The 23,213-nt window shown below is 52.3% G+C and overlaps 2 protein-coding genes across 3 annotated transcripts in view; one reads left to right on the forward strand and one right to left on the reverse strand.

Moving 5' to 3' along the window:
• The first annotated feature begins 6,091 nt into the window (after positions 1-6,091).
• On the forward strand, positions 6,092-7,540 carry NPPA (natriuretic peptide A). Its single transcript, XM_066265178.1, has 3 exons — positions 6,092-6,320; positions 6,429-6,755; positions 7,264-7,540. The coding sequence occupies exons 1-3, from the start codon at positions 6,198-6,200 to the stop codon at positions 7,273-7,275; spliced, it is 462 nt and encodes a 153-aa protein (XP_066121275.1). The 5' UTR covers positions 6,092-6,197; the 3' UTR covers positions 7,276-7,540.
• A 2,889-nt stretch (positions 7,541-10,429) lies between these two features.
• The window catches only part of CLCN6 (chloride voltage-gated channel 6), a 35,874-nt gene continuing 23,090 nt past the window's right edge, over positions 10,430-23,213 (reverse strand). Inside the window, exons 18-23 of one of the 2 annotated variants that reach the window (XM_066270427.1) lie at positions 22,312-22,498; positions 20,940-21,097; positions 20,595-20,751; positions 18,414-18,521; positions 18,160-18,285; positions 10,430-13,404 (exon numbers count right to left, since the gene is read on the reverse strand). In XM_066270427.1, the coding sequence (XP_066126524.1) occupies positions 13,324-13,404; positions 18,160-18,285; positions 18,414-18,521; positions 20,595-20,751; positions 20,940-21,097; positions 22,312-22,498 (817 nt within the window). In that variant the 3' untranslated portion in view covers positions 10,430-13,323. Of the gene's footprint in view, positions 13,405-18,159; positions 18,286-18,413; positions 18,522-20,594; positions 20,752-20,939; positions 21,098-22,311; positions 22,499-23,213 lie in introns of those variants that run through there. The other variant, XR_010730520.1, reaches the window with a different exon arrangement.

A 23,213-nucleotide genomic window follows, 5' to 3' on the forward strand; every position in this document is an offset into this window, starting at 1 on the left:
CAGATGAGCGTTCACAGGCTTTGCTGGGTCTCAAATGTTAAGGCTACGGAAGTGAGGACAGTGTTGGGCCTGCATGCATCATCTCCTTGCTGATTCTCAAGGCATGCCGAACCGTCCATCCCTGTGGTAGCTTTGACCCTTCTGAGAATGAGTGGAGGCAAGAAAAAACAACAAACCACATTTCTCTTCCTGCCCAGCCAGGTCTAAACAAAATAATAAACTCAGTCTGCCATTTGTCTGTGGTTGTGGTGTGGTTCTCAGCCTTCTAGCCCTGTCTCTGTAGGACTTTCACGCACTGCCTTGGCTTTAATGGTCAGTCTGAGTCCACAAAGTGGCCTGCTTCTCCCATAGGGTCAGGAGCCAGCTCCATACAGCCGCCTGGATGCCCTGGAGCATTGCTAAACTCACACCCTTGCCTACCCTGGGACTCGAACTCCCAGACTTGTACCCGGAGCCCTCTGGTCTCTGCTAGGCATGCACAGCCCCTGTGCTCACTGCCTCGGGCACCCAGCTGTGATTCCATCCAGCAGCATGGAAGTGCGCTCCCCCACCCGGCCCTCCCGGCAGCCCCGTGGGCTGGCAGGAAGTGCTGGGGAATTCCCGTTGCCCAGGAGCAGTCCAACATCCTGCAAGAGTTTGGCATTTAAAGACCCCAAAACCCTTGATTCCCAGGTGGCACCCATCTCCTGCTTCCCAGAGTGCTCTGCGGGGAAGGAAGGTTAAGCTCCCATCGCTCCAGGTGGTCACTGACTTCCTCCTTAACCTGGTCACCTCCCCATTCTCCTGAAGATTCCTGGGATCCTCTCCAAAAGGAGCTACTTTTGCAGAGACACTCCTGAATGATTAAACCTCCTGCCAGGGCCCCACCCTTGATGATTAAAGCCGTGGAAGCTTCCTGGCTCCATTTGGCGGAACCGCCCAGGCAGGAGGGCAACGGGTTCACCCCACCTCTCTTCCCAGCTCTCCTGCTCTGGGTTCTTCACTTCCGCCCCTGATGTAGACCCTCACCACTCACGTGCACAATGACGCACCGGCATCCCCACCGTGGTTCTTCCCGCACTGGGGAGACAGCAGAACCTTCATGCTCCCGCCAGAGGGTGACTCCCCCTCTCAGTGAGGCCCCCAGGGAGGGCGAGGTGCAGTGTTGGGCACTCAGATATATACACTGTAGGTGGGGGGTGGGTGTTATAGGAGAGACACTGAAGGCAAATTCATTGATCCAATCATTCAGAACATATTTTCTAAAATGTCAGCCCGAGCCAGCTCTGTGCTAGGTGCTGGGGTGCAGGAGGTCCTGCAGCTGATTCGCCACTGCCTCGTTCCTGCTCAGCCTCTGGCTTCCTAGCCCATGCAGCCTTAGCAATGGCTGACCTGGTTCTTACGCCCGCTATCCACGCCGCCCTCCGCCTCGTACACCACCCCTCATCCTCTGAGCAGAATCAACTGGCAGGCAGAGATTGCCAAGCAAGTTCATGCGTGGACTGGCCCGGGGAGTCTGTTTGGCCCTAACTACTGCCTGAGGGGACTGGGTAACACAGCCCAGAAGTGGAGGGGAGTCGGTGGTCTGGTGGGGGTGGAGTGAGAGTGGGGTGGACCTCTTTGACTAGTGAGAGACAGGGAAGGAAGAGAAGCCCATGGATAAAGTGCTTGTTGTGGATTGAGTTATTTTCTCCCAAAAGATATGTTGACGTCCAAACCCCAATGCTGAGACCAGCTCAGCAGTGGTGTGCACGAAAGGAAGATGGTGCTGCAGGACTTAAGAAAAACACACAAGACACAACATACAGAAAAGATGGGTCCAGGGGACTCCTAGCCTCTAGGACTGAGAGCCCAGATCTCTACAGCCTCATCGTCTTTATTGGTCTCTTTGCTCATCAAGCAAATTAGCAGAGCCTGGGTTCAGGTGCAGAGAAGGGTAATTAACTAATACTTTTCAGGTATGTAGGGAAATGTTATAGGGGTCAGCTGTTTCCTTTAAACAATCTTATCCGGGCTTGCAGGGCAGCGTTCTGCCCCCGCAGGACTTGGCGTTCCAAAGTCCTCACCAAAGACTTGTCTCAGGTCCACAGTCTAAGTCCCAGCCATGTTCCTACACCCCAACAACCTTATTTGGAAATAGGGTCATTTGTAGATGTAATTAGTTAAGATGAGGTCATGCAGGAGTAAGGTGGGCTCCTAACGTAATGTGACTGATGTCCTCAAAAGTAGAGAGAGACACAGACAGGAAAGGTGGCAGTGTGACAATGGAGGCAGAGGCTGGCATGTGCGTCTGTGACTCAGGGAATACTGCGGAGGGCTGGCGAGGCCAGGAAGGATCCTCCCTTACAGGTTTCAGAGGGAGCATGGCCCTACTGACACCTTGACTGCAGACTTCTAGCCTTGAGAACTGGGAGACAGTGCATTTCTGTTGCTTTAAGTCACCTGGCTGGTGATGCTTCGTTAGGGGTTTGGTGCAGAACCCTCATCCTTTTCTCGCCTCATAGACTGTTGCAAGAAGCTCTCTGGAGATGGACAGCATGACCAACCAGCCACTAAGATGTTTTTTCAAAACTGTGGTCAGGTTGGTAACATATCACCTCACATAGGTCCTCTCTCTCGCCTTACCTCTGGTGGGCAGCCCCTGAGATGGCCCCAGGGATGCTCAGCTCCTGGTGTTCTGCCCTTGGTAATCCCCTCCCTGTTAGCGTGGGCTGATCCTGGGGACTTACTTCCCATAAACAAAGTACAACACAAATGATGGGATGCCAAGATGAGGCTACAAAGAGACTGTGGTTTATTTACATAATTGCTCTCTCTCTTTACCTAAAGAAAGTCAGCAGCATCCCTATAAAGAGGCCCACGTGCCAAGGAACTGACACCTCCAGCAAGGACCGCAAGGACCAGAAGGTGGTCAGCAGACACAGGAGTGAGCTTGAGAGCTGATCCGTCAGCCAAGCCCTGAGGTGACCATAGCCCCGGCCAGTGCCTTAACAGCAGCCTGTGAGAACTCTGAGCAAGGAGCACCCAGCTAAGTGGGGCCACATTCCTGATGCACAGAAACTATCCGATGACAGAGGGGTGCTGTTTTAAGTTGCTAACATTTGGGGCAATTTGTTATGCAGCAATAGTTAACTGATACACTACCTCACTTCCCTTTACCCCTCTCTCTTGCTTCCCTTAAATCGGAACTCCTCTAAAGATTTAGCAAGTGAATTTTTCCTTGGGCTTTGTTTTCCAGGGAACCTGCTCCCACTTCCTGTCCTGGGGACCTCCATATTGTACCAAAGAAACATAACATTGTTTTGAAAGTCAGAAACAACCATCACTAATATGCAACAGTGTCCTACCCAATTTGCCCCAGCTGGGGTGTCTGCTTCAGACCTCTTGGGTCTGATAGACTCATGCCATGAACATGATGGGTTGTTCATACCAGTTATGCACACGTGTGACATCGCTGAACCTTGTGGCTCCCAAGCAGCCCCTGGCATCCCCATGGAGAGTCGTGAATCCAAACTCTGGGCTAGAAACTGAAGATACTCCAATCCGGATTCTCCCACCCATTTACAATACTCATTATGTGTATGACAAATACGACTGCTTTATAGTGATAGGAAAAGAAAGGTTTTCAATTTTATCCGCTGGTAGGAGAGGTGGAAGTGGGGGTGGGTTTGGTGTCCTGTGAAAAAAATATTTATTCCTCCCCCCGCGCAAAGTTGAGCAGGAACATGAAACTAAGAGATGTTGAGCCATTTTCCTACTCCAGGTTCAGGTCAAAGGCTTTAACAGGACTTGGTAATACGTGTATTTGGGAATTGTCTGTGCTTTCTCGGGGTCCAGTTAGTGCTGGAGGTGGTATTGGTTTTATACAAAGTCCTCAAGGGCAGAAAAATGAAATATTCTTTCCCTTGACAGCCCCTTCTGCAAACAAACAAACGAGCCCTGGCCAGTAGCTCGGTTGGTTAGAGCATTGTCCTGAGATGCAAAGATGTTTCAGTCTGTCTGTCTCTCCCTTCCTTTATTTCTTTCTTTCTTTTTTTTTATTTATTCATTTAAGAGAGGAGAGGGAGAGACAGAGAGAGAGAGGAGAGAAGGAGCTGGAAGCATCAACTCCCATATGTGTCTTGACCAGGCAAGCCCAGGGTTTCAAACCGGCAACCTCAGCATTTCCAGGTCGACGCTTTATCCACTGTGCCACCACAGGTCAGGCCCCTTCCTTTATTTCTAATCTTAATAAATTAGAAAAGAAAAAGAACCCTGGATAACAAGAAACTCAACAAATGACACTCATGCCCCACTCTAGGTGAATTCTGAAATTCTCTTTCTGGAACCTTGGCTAGGACTTCCACTTCTCCTTGGACCACCTACAGACTTCAGAAGTGGCTCGGGACAGAGGGGCAGCACTAGTCCTCAGAGGCCACCCGCCATGATGCCCTTCCAGAAGGGCTCGCCAGCATCAAAGGCTTGTCTTAGAGGGTATCTCCAGGAGACGGGCAGTGTGACGCACGCAGCACGGGCACCCGTTCCTCCCAGCATGGCTGCGCACTGAATCCTCTCTGCTAATAATAACCCTGCCAACCACGCCATTAAGCACTAAGTGCATTCCAGGGACTTGTCAGGATGCAATGGCTCTCTGCCCCCAGAGCTCCTACTCAGAACTGCACCCGTTTCAATTTCAGGTTGAGTTTAGCTGACCTCAATCAGTTAGTGAAGAGGGCTTCTTTCTCCTTCTGCCTTAGAATAAAATCACTGTGGCCCTGGCCAGATAGCTCAGTTGGTTAGAGCGTTGTCTCAAGATGCAAAGGTTGTGGGTTCGATCCCAGATCAGGGCACACACAGGAACAGATTGATGTTTCTGTCTTTTCCTCTCTCCTTTCCTTTAAAATCAATAACTGGACACTGCTAATGTGATGTCTGGCCACATACTCCTGATTTTCTGCCCTCTCGAAATATAAAACAACAGCCTTGTTGCCTGATTAGCCAAGGAATGAGCAGAACTGGGTAGGGGTCTGGCCAGAATGGAGTTGGTCATCAGCCTGCATTTCCTGGGCTTCCATGGAGAACATTAGGTATGTCAATAGGTCACAGAGGTTGGATGTAGCGCTCTCTTGAGACAGTCCACACACACTCACTTGCCAAGCACACAAAGCTACAGCCCCTGGGCAGGGGCAAGGTGATATACTGCTCAGAGGCAATCTGAGAGGCAGGGAATAGGGGTGTATTTCACTGGGCACTGTACCTAAGGAGCAGCAGTATCCATGAAATGTGTTAAGAACATGGGCATTAGGATAACAACTAAGGTTCAAGTCCCTCTTCTGCTGCTTTATGACCTTGGGCAAGTGACTTAAGTTCTTAGTCTCCTTTCTGTTCCTCTGTAAATGGTAACAACACAAACCCACCTCCTGGTGACATTACAAGCTTCAAACTCAAAGAATCTGAGCTTCTATAAATAGCAAATGAAAATAGGTGTTCTTGGTGTTCATATTTGGGAGTTGAATTCTTGGAACATTCATTGCATTTGGTTCCCGGCTGACTTCGTACTATGAAAAATAGCTCCCTCTTCACCTGACTTCTGAAAGCAACGGCCAAAGTGAGAACAGCCCTGCTGGAGGGAGAGGTTCTGCCCTTGCTGCTGGTGAGTCGGGTGTGAGGCCGGCGCCAGCATCTGGACTAATTTGTCGCTAGCAGCCAGCTGCCTGCCATTTCCTCCTCCTCTCCCACCCTTATTTGGGGCCCCTGACAGCTGAGCTGCAAACCAACTGGATGACTGAGCCGTCACCCTCTGCTTGCCGGCATGGGTCCGGTTGCCGAGGAGAGAGAAGCCTGAGGCATCACTGTGAGATAACCAAGGACTCTTTTTTGCTCTTCTCACACCTTTGAAGTGGGAACCTCTTGAGGCAAATCAACAAGAATGTGGCTCTCACAGCCTAGGCCCCGGGGGTGGTTGGGCTGCTCAAGGTGGAGGGGCTGTGACAGCTCAGCTGGACCGATAACTTTAAAAGGGCATCTTCTGCTGGCTCCTCACTCAGATGCTTTATCGCTGCAAGTGACAGAATGGGGAGGGCTCTGTCCCTCTTGTGCTCTCAGAGAGCCGGGGGGCTATAAAAGGTGGAGGCGCAGGGAACCTGGGAGACAGAGGGGACCAGGGGAGGTTGGCGTGGACACCAGAGAGAAGAGAGAAAGGGCAGCAAGCAGCGGACCACTTCTTGACCGACACCAGCATGGGCTCCTTCTCCACCATCACTGCAAGCCTCCTCCTCTTTCTGGCATTTCAGCTCCCAGGGCAAACTGGAGCGAACCCCGTGTATGGCTCTGTGTCCAGTGCTGACCTGATGGATTTCAAGGTAGGGCCAGGAGTAGGGGTCATGGTCTGGGGCCAGGGGGCTTTATGTGAGACTCTGCACATCCCTGAGACCTCTCTCTTTCTTTACCTGCACTTTCCTTTTGTAAAGAATTTGCTGGACCATTTGGAGGACAAGATTCCTTTAGAAGATGAGGCCATGCCCCCACAAGTACTAAGTGAGCAGAATGAGGATGCTGGGGCAGCCCTCAGCCCCCTCCCTGAGGTGCCTCCCTGGACCGGGGAGCTGAACCCAGCCCAGAGAGATGTGGGCACCCTTGGGCGTGGCCCCTGGGAGTCTTCCGAAAGAGCTGCCCTCCTGAAGAACAAGCTGAGGGCGCTGCTCGCTGCCCCCCGGAGCCTGAGGCGGTCCAGCTGCTTCGGGGGCCGAATGGACAGGATTGGAGCTCAGAGTGGACTGGGCTGCAACAGCTTCCGGGTAAGAGGAGCTGGGAATGGAAATGGAATGGGAAGGGAGGCAATTGGGGTCCCACTGAGTCTCACGAGTCATCATAGAATACCACCAGGGGATGCCTTCTGCACAGAAGCCCACTCCCTTGGAAATTTCTTCCTCAGCTTGGGGGCTGTCCCATGAATCTAGGGACAATGGCATCATCATTAGCTACAGCTTGCTGAGAAAATGCTGAGGGAAAAAAAGTTACTGCCATGAGCACTGGGTACTTAAAATATTCATGGGCCAAGTCACTGTCATACTGCTGATTGGGAGGTCATGTTCTTCCCTAGAACTGTCAGATCCCAAAGGTCAGTTGAAAATGACCAGGACTGACCTTATAAGCTTCTAATGAGCAACTCATTTATCAGCTCATGGAGCTCAGAGGGTGTCAGCCTGAAGTGGAGGCTGGTGGGAAGTGAGTCCAATCCTACGAAGCTGATTTTTCCAGCAGAGCCAGGCCAACAAGCCAAACGTGTCTGTGTTTTCTTTGTAGTACCGAAGATAATGGCCGGGCCCTGGCAGACTTCCAGAGCCCTTCATCCCCTGGGGTCCTTGACTCAATGTCCCATCTCGTTGCCATCGAGTTGTGACAAGCACCCTGTTCAAGCTGCAGCTGCCTGTCAACATTTCTCACATTTTATGCTAAATGTAGATAAAGTGGTTTAACTGTGGCTTTCCTGCCTCTCCCACCCCATGCATTAAAATTTAGGGTAAACCTTCACCTGTGATTGACAGAGGTTTGAAAAATGAATAAACTTCAGCACCATGGACAGAAGCAAACCCCCTCCTTGTTGGTGTGCTTTCTTTGTGGTTCTCAGGTGGAGGGGAGAAGTCAGCCGGTATCTCTTAACGTTTTACCTTTTGTCAGAGAGAAGGACGCTTCCTATTTTAAAAATAATAATAAGCTTTGCTGTTAGAGCAATTTTAGGTTCCCAGTAAAATCAAGTAAGAAAGCACAGATTTCCCATAGTCCCCCTGCCCACTCACATGCTCACCCCTCCCCCACCCCAATCAACGCCCCCACCAGGCGGCACATTTGTTAGTTGATGAACCTGCATTGACACATCATTAGCACCCAAATTCCATAGTTTACACGGAGTTCGTTCTCGGTGTTGTACATTCTGTGGTTTTGGACAAATTCTCTTCTCCCTCCTCCTCCTCTTCCTCCTCCTCCTTCTCCTTTTTTTTTTTTTTTTTTTTTTGCTGGGGTTTAGAGATCAAACAGCAGTTCTCAACCTGGTCTTTCACTCCAGGCTCATCACAGGTTCGGAAAAAGCCCAAGGACACTGAAAGGACTTTTATTTTTTAGAGTCGCTCATATTCAGGGCTCTTATTAAAAAGAAAAACGCCTAAGCTTTTATCCCCCCGGTTATACCTAATATAGCTTGTATGTGACAGACATTTGTTGCATACCTTGTACATTTTGGTTACAAGCTTTTTTTTCTTTTTCTTTTTTTTAAAGGCACATTTATGAAATGAGGATGCTAAATTTTCTCTGATATAGTTTGAGACAGTTAGTTGCAGTAGCTGATCGGCGCTTTTAAAGACACATAGGGGAAGAATTGGGGTTTAAAAGCTGAGCAAAGTGAAGAAGGAAATGTTGGCTATGTTCACAAACTGCAAGTTTATGCATCTTTCGGGTACTAATGTGTGTTTTAAACAATAGCCATTATCGTTCCCTAACTGAGGTAGGTCCCAGGCGCCTGGACTTGTAGATTTTACTGAGGTAGAAACCCTTGCAGAAGACAGTTTCTTTGTATCTGCTCCTGAACAGGTGTCCTAAGCAGGGCCCACCAGGAACTAAGTTTAACTCCAACAGGGTGTAGCTCTAACCTATTTCCCACCGTTGCCTCCAAGTGCCTTCACTCTCTGCATCAGCTTCTGTGAGACTCCCCTACACCTACGTGGTCGCTTCTCCGTGCCCTGGTTTATGCTGTTCCTTCCTCCTGGAAGACCTTGTATCCAATGCTCCTAAGAACATCTACTTCTTTCTTGAGGCTCGCTGTGAATGCCACTTCTTCCCTGAAGCCACACCTGATTCCATGTGCCCAGTACCAATTAAACTCTCCACTGGCAGTATCATGTGTACAACTATTATATAATAGGGCACAATTTGTCTTGGTGCACAATCGTGTCTGTCCCAGAATTTCAGGCTCTTTGAGAGTAAATGCCCTCTTCCGCATCCCTGGCAGCACACGGCATGGTCAATGCTCCATAAATGTGGGTCAAACTGTCTTGGTGTCATACAGAAATTGGGAAAAGAGGTAATAAACTAGCAACCCACTCCTTGTAGAGGGACAGGGAAGCCAAAAGGGAATTGATGGTTAGGGAGTGGAGACAGGGAAAGAACTCTAACCTAACCACTTCCAATAAAAACGTGCCTCGTGAGGACATCAAGCACAGAAGGGGGGGTGGGGACTAAGAATTGGAGGACTCACTCACATGGACGGGGGCAGAGAGAGTAAGACACCCCGGTCCAAACCTGGCCCCCCAGGTCAGGCACTGGGGGAGTGGCAGATGCTAGGAGGGAAGGGCGGTGATGAGCTGGTCACACTCTCAAGGTGCCACAGTGACAGTGGGTAGCCTGAAAGTGACAAATACACAGAAAATACCCTTGGAACTTAGGAAACTTGGGGATAGGCGGAGGGGCCTGAAAGACTGAGACTTTCTACCACCGCTGGAATGGCCATTTGAAGCAGATTGGTTAGAGAGAAGTCATGCTTCTAGCAGAAGCAGAATTGAGCAAAGAGCAATGACACACGGCATCAACAGACGCCAGCCACAGGGTCTACACAGCTATAGACTCAGCACTGGTCTCCTCTCTTCTGGTTGGCTCAGGGGAGTCGGGGAACAAATTCCTAAACACAACACTGTGGGGAACATGATGGGTCCTCCCCTATCTACTACAGGAAGCAGCCGCTGGAAGGAACGGGCTGTTTTTACAGAGGAAAAGGATCAGTAAACAAGCTCTGACAGTGACAGCATGGAGGGAGAAATTGAGGGGGCATAACATCGGGTTTTCTGCCAGGATCTATCGCGTTCAGTCAGCTCTTACTACATACGGTAGCGAGTGGACTCCTGTGAATGGAGAAGCCTGCTGGGAAAATGATGAGAGCTGAGGCTATAAAACTTCTCTCTAGCTCTGCCATCTTTTTTTTTTTTTGCATTTTCTTTTGCATTTTTCTGAAGCTGGAAACAGGGAGAGACAGTCAGACAGACTCCCGCATGCGCCCAACCGGGATCCACCCGGCACGCCCACCATGGGGCAACGCTCTGCCCACCAGGGGGCGATGCTCTGCCCATCCTGGGCGTCGCCATGTTGCGACCAGAGCCACTCTAGCGCCTGAGGCAGAGGCCACAGAGCCATCCCCAGCGCCCGGGCCATTTTTGCTCCAATGGAGCCTTGGCTGCGGGAGGGGAAGAGAGAGACAGAGAGGAAGGTGCGGCGGAGGGGTGGAGAAGCAAATGGGCGCTTCTCCTGTGTGCCCTGGCCAGGAATCAAACCCGGGTCCTCCGCACGCTAGGCCGACGCTCTACCGCTGAGCCAACCGGCCAGGGCTTGCTCTGCCATTTTTATATACAAGTAAGAGAGGAGGTGAAGAATAAAATCCAAGCACCACTTTAAAGAAGGAACACCGTGAAGACAAAAGGCAAAAGGAGACAGATGAAGACATTTTATTCTGACACGGTAAGGTTATAAGGAGAACTTCCGAGTTCCAAAAGTTCAAATAAAAATAGGATTTTACAAATTAAAAAAATACAATTTATATACACAGTGGAATTAGCTACATTACCATTGGAACAAACAGTGCAAACAGAAAAAGAGGAAGCTGTTATGACCAAGGTCCAAAGGAACTATGGGGCAATACTGTGTGGATACTCCTGGCCTTTCCGGAGGCGCCTCGTCACCCAGGGGTGTCAGTGTGCGACTTACACGAGAAATGTCATGTGGTCGGCTGGGTCAGGCAAGCGTCCACTCTAGCCTGGAGCTGCGAGTTAGACAAGGTCATGAGCATATCATCCCTCAGAGTGCAGCGGCCCCCCAGCTCTGGGGACTCAACCCCCCACTTATACCTCAGCTGGAGAACCACGAGACACCAAGCTGGAGAGAAAAGACAACCACCTCCAGCCAAGCCCAGGGCCCCTCTGTGGTTTTATCTAGGGAGGGCCCACGCCACTGGGAGCCAAGGGGCTGGTGGTACCAGGGGGTGTGGAAAACGCAGGTCTCTAACAGAAATTAAGGGAGTGAGGCTAACAGTTATTTTGTTACAAGTGGGCAGTCTTTGGGCTTGTCTGGAAAGGAGAGACGTCACAGAGGACAGGCGTGTGCCTTCCCAGCGGGGCCTGGGCTCGGCCCTCCCTCGTAGCCACCAGCAGTTCAGGGGAGGAAGGTGCTCGCATTCTGCCGTCCATCTCTGGGCTACACTGATGGGAACGGAGTACCTGGTGACGTAATGTGCACGAGGGGTGAATTCTGACCATGTGTACTGGGCGGCTTTGAGGGAGGCGCCTGGCGACCCAGCCCCCGGACGCCAGAGGTCCTCCGCCCGACGTCAGCCCTGCCAGCCTCAGTGAGGGCTGGCAAGGGGGGTTAAGTTCCTGCAAGGGGCGGGCACACCGTTCTCCTGACTTGTGCAACTGGCTACCTTCTTCATAAAAGGAAGAAATCATGTGATCAAGCTCTGGACGCTGCTTTAAAACAGAGTGGTAGCTGGTTGAACACAATCACATTTAGAAGGGCTTGCCTTTTGCGCCTGGCATGACTTCCTGAACAATTTAGTGGGCATTTCATCCACATTTCACAAACCAAGTGCATCCAAGGAAGCTGAAAAACCTAGACCAAAGTACTTTTGGTCAAAGAGATTAAAAAAGCAGAAAGGAGGGGACACGGTCTGCTGGAGAGGACCCTGAAGCGGCCCCTCACTTAAGTGGAATTATTCATTCCAGTGTGTTGAGCTCAACTGACACCACTGAGCCAGCAGAGCCAACTGACACCACCCCCGCCAAATGGGTCTCAGCATCCAAGTCAATGCAGGGCGGGGACAAGAACAGGCCCCCGGGCAGCTGCCGTGATTAAAGCAGAAGAAAGCTAACCGCCAACAGATGCCATCTTGAGTACCAAAGCACACCTGCCCCGGAGCTGCCTGAGGGGCCCAGGAAGCCGACAGCCATGTGGGAAGGACAGAAGTGAGAGGGCTGTAAGAGCAAATGCCCGATCCCCAATGTCCAGTTCAGGGGCCCGTCCAGAGGCCCAGCCAGCCTCGAGAGAAGCCAAGTCACAGGAAGACAGAGGGAGGCTCCCTTTGTTTGCCGCTCCAGCCTTGGGGCACATCCTGGCAGGGAGCCCTCCTCCCCACTCCAGATGGACCCTCCAGTTTCCATCCCTAAGCCCCTGAGCAGGCTACGGATGGTAGCAGAGGGAAGTGACACGGGTGTGTGAGGGCAGACACCCTCGTCCTCAAACATGCCATCTGCTTTTATCACAACACTTGGACGTTTCAAGCGATGTCCTGTACCTTGTAGTGGTCGCTGGCTCAGGAGTCACTCACTCCTGTCCATCAAATAATCGTACCATTCTCCGGAGCCAAGCAGTTTTACCTGGGGTGCCCTGCTCTGGGGTGTCCTTTTAGTAAACTCGGGGCGGGAGGGGACACCAACTCAGGCTGTGGCTCTTTCACCAGGAAAACACAAGTAAAAATGCACGGAAAGTTTAGTAATTGAGTGGAGGTGAAAAGCAGCAGGGACGAATCGGGGTAAAAACGTGTCACCGAGGGACCATGAGTCATGTGGGAAATGGAGACAGAGAGGATGTTAAAAACCAGGGTCAGTAACTGACCGTGTGGTCGGACTGGTCGCTCGGAGACCGTTAGCGGGAGTGTAACGCTGTGTTCCTGAGCAGGGCAGGGTTCTAAGCAGACGGAAACCACGGGGCCAGAGCAGAGCACCAGCGCTCACACCTGGGAGTGGACATTCCCCGGAAAATGCACTTGCAGACGTCGAGCTGAGAGGCCCAGCAAAGGGTGGCCTCCCTGAAACACGAGCCATTTTCTTAGTGCCCAATTCCTGAATTTAGTAACTCACTTTGCTTGGCAGCTGGCGTCCTCCAGCGCTTGCCTTGACCACAGGCCCTCCCTTTATGGTTTAAGGCAACAGCTGGGTTTCCCAGAAGAGGAGCAAAAAGGGGCAAGAACGCTGCTCTGGGGGTCACCCTCCAGCAGGGGAGGGCTGGCACCCTCTCTGGTCCGAGTGGTAGTGGGGTGGAGGGCTGGGGCCCATGCCGACACTGAACGGAAGCGACTAGGGGAGCAGGAAATGGGAAGTCACTTGCTGAGAAAGTCAGACACGTCCAAACTCGGGTGGGTCAAACCAGCCCCAGGATCTCTGACCAGCAAAGCGTTCGAGGACGAGGCTTTCCCAGCGAGTGGGTGACGGGATCCACCGTGCTGTGGACAGCCCCCCGCGGGCTGAGGCAGTGGGAACAGCGAGCTGCCTCCCCAGTGACCTCTGGGAGCGGGCGGCTGGCCCCTGGCATGAGGCCGGCTGCGCGGGGCCCTCAGATGGTTTGGTAGTGCTGCCGCAGGCGGGCCTGCAGAAATTCATTTGTTAGGTTGTGCCGGGTGATGATCCCAACGATCTAGGACAAGGAGGAAAAGACCCAAGTCACCGCAGAGCAAAACCCAGTGGGGCAAGAACAGGCTCAAACAGAGCTCACCCAGTCTGTCCCGAGATGTGGAGGAGACAGAACTGGGTTCTGTGCAGCGCAGGACCTGACATCATCAGGACACTCATTTCAAAGGCTAACTGATCTCTAGATCAGGCATCCCCAAACTACGGCCCCCTGAGGCCATTTATCCGCCCCGCCGCACTTCCGGAAGGGGCACCTCTTTCATTGGTGGTCAGTGACAGGAGCACTGTGTGTGGTGGCCCTCCAAGGGTCTGAGGGATAGTGAACTGGCCCCTTGTGTAAAAAGTTTGAGGACCCCTGGTCTATAAAGCAATTTTTTATTATTGTTATTTTTTTTACAGAGACGGAGAGAGAGTCAGAGACAGAAACAGACAGGGACAGACAGACAGAAATGGAGAGATGAGAAGCATCAATCATTAGTTTTTTGTTGCACGTTGCGATACCTTAGTTGTTCATTGATTGCTTTCTCATATGTGCCTTGACCGCGGGCCTTCAGCGGACCGAGTAACCCCTTGCTAGAGCCAGCAACCTTGGGTCCAAGCTGGCGAGCTTTTGCTCAAACCAGATGAGCCCGCGCTCAAGTTGGCGACCTCGGGGTCTCAAACTTGCGTCCTCGGCATCCCAGTCTGATGCTCTATCCACTGTGCCACCACCTGGTCAGGCGGGACCCCTGGTCTAGATGGAACGAGATGCACAGGTAACTAGGGCTCATAAAACTGGATGGAGGTCAAAGGGGTAAGTTTAGCTCCAAAACAGGCTGTAGTTGGGGCAGCTACATCTGGATCCACAAGTCTTTTTTTTTCTTTTTACAGACAGAGAGAGAGTCAGAGAGAGGGATAGACAGGGGCAGACAGACAGGAACTGAGAGATAAGAAGCATCAATCATCAGTTTTTTGTTGCGACACCTTAGTTGTTCATTGATTGCTTTCTCATATGTGCCTTGACTGCGGGCCTTCAGCAGACTGAGTAACCCCTTGCTCGAGCCAGTGACCTTGGGTCCAAGTTTTGCTCAAACCAGATGAGCCCGCACTCAAGCTGGCGACCTTGGGGTCTCGAACCTGGGTCTTCCGCATCCCAGTCCGACGCTCTATCCACTGCGCCACCGCCTGGTCAGGCTACAAGTCTTTTGTGTGTGTGTGTGTGTGTGTGTGTGAGACAGAGACAGAGAGAGGGACAGACAGGAACAGACAAGCAGGAAGGGAGAGAGATGAGAAGCATCAATTCTTCACTGCGGCACCTTAGTTGTTCATTGATTACTCTCCTATATGTGCCTTGACCAGGGGCTCCAGCCAAGTCAATGAACCCTTGCTTAAGCCAGTGACCTTGGGCTTCAAGCCAGCAATCATGGGGTCATGTCTATGATCCCATGCTCAAGCCAGTGACCCCACATTTGAGCTGGTAAGCCCACACTCATTTAAGATTTTATTTATTCATTTGAGAGAGAGAGAGAGAGAGAGAGAGAGAAGGGAGACACAAGGGGGGAGAAGCAGGAAGCATCAACTCCCCTATGTGCCTTGACCGGGTAAGCCCAGGGTTTTGTTTTTTTTTTTATTTTAATTTTTTTTTTTATTTATTCATTTTAGAGAGGAGAGAGGGGGGAGAGAGAGAGAGAGAGAGAGAGAGAGAGAGAAGAGAGAGACAGGGGGGAGCAGCTGGAAGCATCAACTCCCATATGTGCCTTGACCAGGCAAGCCCAGGGTTTCGAACCGGCGACCTCAGCATTTCCAGGTCGACGCTTTATCCACTGCGCCACCACAGGTCAGGCAAGCCCAGGGTTTTGAACCGGCAACCTCAGCATTCCAGGTCGATGCTTTATCCACTGCGCCACCACAGGTCAGACGACCTTGGGGTTTTAAACCTGGATCCTCTGCATCTCAGTCTGATGCCCTATCCACTGTGCCACCACCTGGTCAGCCTGGATTTGCCTGTCTTTTCAACAGGCACCTGCCTCTCCAGCTCTCTGTTCCCACCACCTGTGCCTGCTGCACGCACGTGCAAGGGAGGCAGAGCCCATGAGGGCTCCTGACAGGCTGTGACTCTACAGCTTGTAAGTTCCATCTTCAGAACCACCCGAGTCACTGTCATACTGATTTATAATAACATATATTTGGTCTTCATCCAAGTTCCTCCAAAAAACTCTTAAAACTCTTGGAATTTCCTAAGTGATGAAAGTAATAAGGACCTTTTATTTTTCCTAATATGCCCCTTTTAACCATACCTGAGTGTATGTTGACAATTTGTTTTAAAAAGACCCTAAGGATGGAGGCAGGTTGCCAGAAGAACCAACCAGGTGAATAGGAGAATAGAATTTTCAGCCCCAGCCCCCTACTTGGGGCGGGGGGTAGAGGTTGGATCAATCACCAATGGCCAGTGATGTGATCGATCATGCATGTGGCGAAACCTCTACTAAAATCTATGAAATACAAGGCTTGGGGGACTCCCGGCCTGGCAAACACGAAAGGTGCTAGGAGGGCGCACGCCGGAGGGGACACACTGCGTGGCACCTGTGCCCACATGCTCTGCCTGGGCAGCTCCTCCATCTGGCTGCTCCCGAGCCGCACCCTCTCACAATAAACCTGCAATCCAGTCAGCAGATGGTCTTCCGGAGCTCTGTGATCAGGGACTGTGAAAACCCGATTTACAGCCAGGTCAGAAGCACAGGCAACATGGGGACCTTCACTGCCAAAGTGGAGGTGGAGGGACGGTCTCATGTGCCCTTAACCTGAGGGACCCGACACTCTCTCCACGTAGAGTATTAGCTGCCGTGCAGACGGCCACAGAAGGGTGTGGATGAGGGACCCTGCCCAGCTGTTGACAGACAGACAGCAGGGTGTGAGTGTGCAGAGGAACGGCTACTTTCCACAGCTGCTGTGGTGACTCACGCCCAGTGGTCACCCAACACCACAAACTCCATAAACTGCCAGGACTGGTAGTACAGTTGTAAGGAACAGTGTGACCCAAGCAATAACCTGCATCAGAAAGCACTGTGCTGTGACATCTGACCTTGGCGATGAGTCGCTCTTTGGAGGGTGACTTGGCGACATGTATAAAAACCCTCAAAGAGCCTGACCAGGTGGTGGCGCAGTGGATAGAGCATCAGACTGGAATGTGGAGGACCCAGGTTCAAGACCCCGAGGTTGCCAGCTTGAGCGCGGGCTCATCTGGCTTGAGCAAAAAAAAAAAAAGCTCACCAGCTTGGACCCAAGGTCGCTGGCTTAAGCAAGGGGTTACTCGGTTTGCTGAAGACCTGCGGTCAAGGTGCATATGAGAAAGTAATCAGTGAACAACTAAGGTGTCACAATGAAAAACTGATGATTGATGCTTCTCATCTCTCTCCATTCCTGTCTGTCTGTCCCTATCTATCCCTCTCTCTGACTCTCTCTCTGTCCCTGTAAAAAAACAAAACTCCCCAAAAACCCCCTCAAATAGGTGCCCACTGCAGAGAAAGCTAACTACGTTCTCCACAATAGAGCCCACTGAGGGAGCGACTGTTCAGCCAGGGAGCGAATGCTATCAAGCCACCAAGTATCTTAAGTGAATGTGTCTGCCACAGAGAGTCATTTTCTATTGATTAAGCAGAGTATTCGGGTATTAAGCAGGATAAACAGTGATGGCATTTTCATCAAAACTCAGTATATAGGCCCTGGCCATTTGGCTCAGTGGTAGAGCGTCGGCCTGGCGTGCAGAAGTCTCGGGTTCGTTTCCCGGCCGGGGCACACAGGAGAGGTGCCCATCTGCTTCTCCGCCCCTCCCCCTCTCCTTCCTCTCTGTCTTTCTCTTCCCCTCCCGCGGTGAGGCTCCATTGGAGCAAGGATGGCCCGGGCGCAGGGGATGGCTCCTTGGCCTCTGCCACAGGTGCTGGAGTGGCTCTGGTTGCAGCGGAGCAACGCCCCAGAGGGGCAGAGCGTTGCCTCCTGGTGGGCGTGCTGGGTGGATCCCGGTCGGGCGCATGCGGGAGTCTGTCTGACTGTCTCTCCCCGTTTCCAGCTTCGGAAAAATACAAAAAACAACAAAAAAAACCCCAAAGAACAAAAAACTCAGTATATAAAATCTCTATTTCTAGATGCAGAAAAAAAGATAGAAGAATATACTTTGAAAAATTAACATGGCTACCTCTGTAGAGATAAGGGTTTGGTATTTCTTTTTGGTTTTTTTTTGCTTATTTATATTTTCTTATTTTTCTACAATCAAATAATGATATTGTGTAATATGAAAAAAAAGGAGTTCTAAGAAGAAGAAATGCAAAATTCTGCAGCAATAATTATTAGGTGTTTCATCTCTTCAAACCTTCCAAGTATTTTGCTTGAAATCTCTCGTTTACATGCCCATCACTGGTGGGGAACTGACACAACCCCGACCCCATCAATGCTGAGAGAGATGGCCCTAAGCTTTTCTAGGCCACAGCACATTGGCGCCATCTGGTGGCCATGCTGAAAATCGCGCATAAGAAACAGGGGCAGGGGGAAGGTGTTTGAAGCGGCCCCAGCCCCACCTGCCCACGCTCTCCTCACTCCTGCTGAGGGTTTCAGACGAGGTTTCAGTCTAGAAACCTCCCTGCCGGGTTCTGATGTGCTCTCTGTGCCGGAAAGCCCTGACTCACAAACAGTGCTGGGGTTAGAGTCCTTTCTGGACGATGGGTGGGTGGAGGAGGCAGGTGCAGCCGCACGCACAAGCTCTTCCTTCCTCCCCGGGACCCACACTCACCTCTCCCACGGCATTCACCACCGGCAAGTGCCGCAGCCCCATTGTCCTGAACAGGTTGAAAACTTGGGAGACAGTGGTGTTAGGTGAAACAGTGAAGGGTGATGGGTTCATGTATGGGGTAACGTCCTGTAGAGGAAAAACAACGCAACTTAACCGTGGCCAGTGGTGCCCTGACCGGGATGAGAGACAACCCAGCACAGGCCCGCGGCAGTCTGTCCCCGGCGCCCCAGTCCCTCAGGGACAGCCTTTCTCACCACAATCATCCGCGGGTTCAGCAGTGTCAGGTCCAAGTCGTGGATGTCGGGGTACCGCGGGTAATCCTCGGCCATCTCGGCATAGGAGAGGCGCGGCTGGCTGGCGCTCTGCAATCCCAACCAAGGTACTGTCCTTACATTGAGCTCAGCAACCAGCAGGGTCACTGTAGAGCCCCTCCCTCTTTCTGTCTGTATCCGCCAGCCACGCCCCCAAGAGCATGGCCGCGCAAAGCAGTAGCCAGGACAGGAGCTTTGAGGGGAGACACAGTGACCTAAAGCCAGTTCTCAGCCTGTTCCCAGCTGTGTCACCTGGGCAGGTCTCCTAATCCCCCTCAACTTCCCTTTATTCACCTGCAAAATGGACAGGGGTTATTCTGAAGTTTAAATGAGAAAAGTGCTAAGAGTAACTGTGTGGGCTGACTTGAGTCCTCCCAAAAGATATGTCCACGTCTTAACCCGTGGGGCCTGTGAAGGTGGCCTTATTGGAAATCCGGTGTTTGCTGAGGTAATCAAGTTGAGATGAGGTCATATTCTGTTAGGGAGGGCCTTAAATCCAGTGACGGGTGTTCTCATAAAAAGAGGGGACACAGCCCTGGCCGGTTGGCTCAGCGGTAGAGCGTCGGCCTGGTGTGCGGGGGACCCGGGTTCGATTCCCGGCCAGGGCACATAGGAGAAGCGCCCATTTGCTTCTCCACCCCACCCCCCTCCTTCCTCTCTGTCTCTCTCTTCCCCTCCCGCAGCCAAGGCTCCACTGGAGCAAAGATGGCCCGGGCGCTGGGGATGGCTCCTTGGCCTCTGCCCCAGGTGCTAGAGTGGCTCTGGTCGTGGCAGAGCGACGCCCTGGAGGGGCAGAGCATCGCCCCCTGGTGGGCAGAGCGTTGCCCCTGGTGGGCGTGCCGGGTGGATCCCGGTCGGGCGCATGCGGGAGTCTGTCTGACTGTCTCTCCCCGTTTCCAGCTTTAGAAAAATAAAAAAAAAAAAAAAAAGAGGGGACACACAGGGAGAAGACCATGTGATGAGGATGCAAATATGGGGGGGGGGGTGATAAGTCCAGAGTCTAGGAACGCCACGGATTGCTGGCAACCACCACAAAGGAGGCAGGCGACGAAGGACCCGCCCCGGGGCCTCCAGCGAAAGCAGAGCCCTGCAGGGCCTGGACCTATGCTCCAGCCTTGAGAACTGAGTAAACTGCTGTTTGAAACCGCTGTTAGTGGCAACTGAATATGGCAGCCACAGGAAACTCATACAAGAGCTGTGCTACTACCCCTCCCCATCTCACAGCTGCTGTCACTGGGCACCGGGGCCACCACAAGTGACCACAAGTACTGATCACTGCTATTTCCCAGTCTCCCTCCCCTTCACTGCACTAGCACACAGCTTTCTCCGTCCACCACCGGACCCCCAGCGCTGCATCCAGCTGGCACTGGCTGGTCTCTCCACGCAGGGAAGGCCTGTCACCTGACCCACTTCATATCTATAACTGCCTTGGCCTTGTCCCTGTGCTCCACTTATCACCTCCACCCACTCCCACCAGGCTGGCCCCCCTCAGACCACACCCTCACCACCCGCCTCTCCACCCATGGGCCTTTCTGTCCTGCCCATGTCAGCTGCTCTCCCATAGGCCAGCCGGACCACAGATGACCTCAGGCTGACCTCCCATGGACAAGACCCAAACCTGGAGAGTCAGTTTACAAACTAGCTCTCTAAGCAACTGTTTCAGGCTCCAGCTAAAGGGATGAAGTGTGTGAGGGCGAGTGGGTCTCCGGTTGTCAAAGACCACTTGGAACAACACAGCCCCCCACCCCTGCTTATCTCTAGAAAAAACAACGAAAGAGGAAAATGAAGCCACAGGGGAATTCATGGGATGAATAGTATTTCTTTTGACAACACCTGTAAGAAGATTCATGCATTCCAGAAACTAAAGTGTAGAAACTAGATTAAAAGCCGAGACACCAGAGAACAGGTTCAGCGACTAAGTGTAGGGTGACTGGGTAGGATCCATGCCATGCTTAGCGCCAACTGGAGGATGCTGACGGCAGCAAGGGAGCCGTGGGCAGCACGTGCCCCTGGCAGCAGCCGCTGGCACCGGACTCCCAGTGTCCTGTTCTCCCTGAGGTGGAGGGCGGTGCTCCTACCCTCATGCCTTCCAGAATCCCAGGGCGGACAAGAAGAGAGACTTACTGACTGACTTTCGGAATAGCAAACTCCTCGGACCAGCAGGGTGACAAGTTGCGACCGAAGGATCAGGCCGTGGAAGGTCAGAGGACGGAAGCGTTCCTCCATGGTCCAGTCTTCACTTGGGGACTGGTCAGGGTATAGGTTGGGGTAGGGAGTGTATCTGTTACATAAAAACCAGATGCTGCCTAGCACACCCTCAGCAGGATCGCGTCTCACCCACATCCCAGCCCACTCCCCCCAATTCCCCAAGCATTTAGAGCCACCTGACCACACCCACGCCGGGGGGGGGCGGACCCTTCCTGAACACCCCGCAGGCCGCAAGCGCAGTGGGAGGAGTTGTGCGCTCACCTGCGCTCCAGCATCTGCTGCAGGAGGTCCTCCTTCTCCCCCAGCTCCTCTGAGGTCACGTGCTCGTCACACATGTTCCGCAGCTCACTTGAGGGGTAGGACTTCATGGACTGGCTGCGCCTGCGCTGCTCACCGGCTCGGGTGAGGATGCTGGATTTCTACAGACAGGGAGGGGTGATGATGTAGAGCTTTCTACCAGAGAGGCCGTGATGACTGCACGTGGGCACACCAACACAGCATCTACTTGGCCTAAGGATTTGGGTGGTGGTGAGGGTCCAAAGCATGTGCGGACAGGAGTTGCAAGAAATCTCAGTGGCTCAGGGGCTGTGATTCACTGGAACCCACTGGGGCCGCAGGGCTTGCTGCAGAGCCCTTGGTTTCTGCCGGCCCAACATCCCTGCTTCACTGATTTGGGAATAGCACCTCAGTTCTGTAGTGGGGACCAAACCCTCATCCATGGCGTGTTTTGTTGGGACTATTTCTGTGTCTTTCAGCCTCCAAAGCCAAGGGGTGGGCACACAACCCCGGCAGTGGGACTCTCCTGCCCTGATTTCAAGCCCCGAGGCGTTATGGTTTCCTGGAGTGTCCATAGCCGCCTGCATGCCCAGGGCATGCTGCTCTGGCCCTCCAGCTTTCCTGTCGGTTTTGTAGCTTCCAACTGAGTCTTCTTTTTAAGTAGAAGAATTCTCTTTTTAAGGCCTAAGTCCATTTCTGTTGTTGGCAACTCTTGAACCCTCCCTGATGCAACTTGCAAACTGTAAATAACAAATCCAGAAGACTGTTTTTTAAAAGCAAATCTGTCCACGTGCTTCCTAGGAGAATGGACACATGTTCTGATGGCCTAACAGAGTCCATACTCGTCAGGTCTATGCTCACTGTCTCACGTAATGAAGAATGCTGACTCTCCTTAAGAGCCAACCATAGCTACCTCATCTGCAGGGCGTGACAGGCACTAGTCTGTGTGAATATTAAGAAATCACTTGTCAGCTGACCAGTGGTCACACAATGGGTAGAGCATCAACTTAGGAAGCAGAGGACCCAGGTTTAAAATCCCGAGGTCACCAGCTTGAGTGCAGACTCATCTGGCTTGAGTGCGGGGTTGCTGGCTTGAGCGTGGGATCATAGATATGATCCCATAGTTGCTGGCTTGAAGCCCAAGGTTACTTACTGCCTTGAAGCCCAAGATCGCTGGCTTGAGCAAGGGGTCACTGGCTTGGCTGGAGCCCCCTGGTAAAGGAACTTACGAGAAAGCAATCAACAAACAACTAAAGTGCCACAACTATGAGTTGATGTTTTTCATCTCTCCCACGAGAGAAAAAAAAAAGAAACCACTTGTCACCTGTCACCTACCTCTCTAAGGTTGTTTTCTCACCTTGAATTTGATGTTGTTACTGATGAGCTGGTTGCCCTTCATGAACTCCCTCTCGTTGCCACGGTTCTCAGTGACCACTGGGAAGGCGTGGTGGACCGTGGTGCGCAGGATGCTGACCAGAGACTGGATACGGGTGTGTGGGTAGACGTAGGTCAGGTCAGGCTCCATGATGTCACTGGCCCTCAGTCTGGGGACGGAGGGAAGCCATCCAGCCTCACACAAGGGCCCACGGCACCCTGGGAGCAAGCGTGATGGGCTGCACTGGTTCTCTGACTGCCTGGGCCACCTGGGGTGCCTCTTTTGAACCATCTCTTCTGCTCTTGCCCTTCCCCGTGCCCGTAACACCCTGTCCTACTTTGTCAAACCGGTGGGCTTCTACTCACCCCTCAGCTCAATATGAAAGGTCCCCTCACCCCAAACCCCAGCCGCTTGCCCAGGGGATGGATTAGCACCCCCCTTCTCAGCGCTCCATGGCACAGTCCATGAATCACCATTAAAATGCCAACTATACTATTGGAATTAAAATAAAAAACAAATGTTGGGTGCCCCTTCAGACTAGGGATGGCACCTGCAGCCCACAGGTCCAGTCCTGACCTGTCCTGTTTATGGACTGTCTGTGGCTGCTTCTGCACTACAGGGACAGAGCTGGGTCACGGTGATGCTGCCCCATGGCACACGGAGCTGACAACAGTTGCTATCCAACCCTTTACAGAAGCTGGCTGACCCTGACGTTAGACTACAAGGGCTCCTGGGACAGATGTCCAGAGACAGGAGGCCCACACTATCTGCGGGCTGACGGAGAACTCGGTGACACGCCCAGCATGATCTCTGCAGACAGGACGCGGTTTGGTTAGGCCCACGTGGGACAGGCTAGTTTCCAGACAGGACTGAGCAGACCCTCA

The sequence above is a fragment of the Saccopteryx bilineata genome, chromosome 3 (assembly GCF_036850765.1).
Source record: "Saccopteryx bilineata isolate mSacBil1 chromosome 3, mSacBil1_pri_phased_curated, whole genome shotgun sequence".
NCBI classification, from domain to species: Eukaryota; Metazoa; Chordata; class Mammalia; order Chiroptera; family Emballonuridae; genus Saccopteryx; species Saccopteryx bilineata.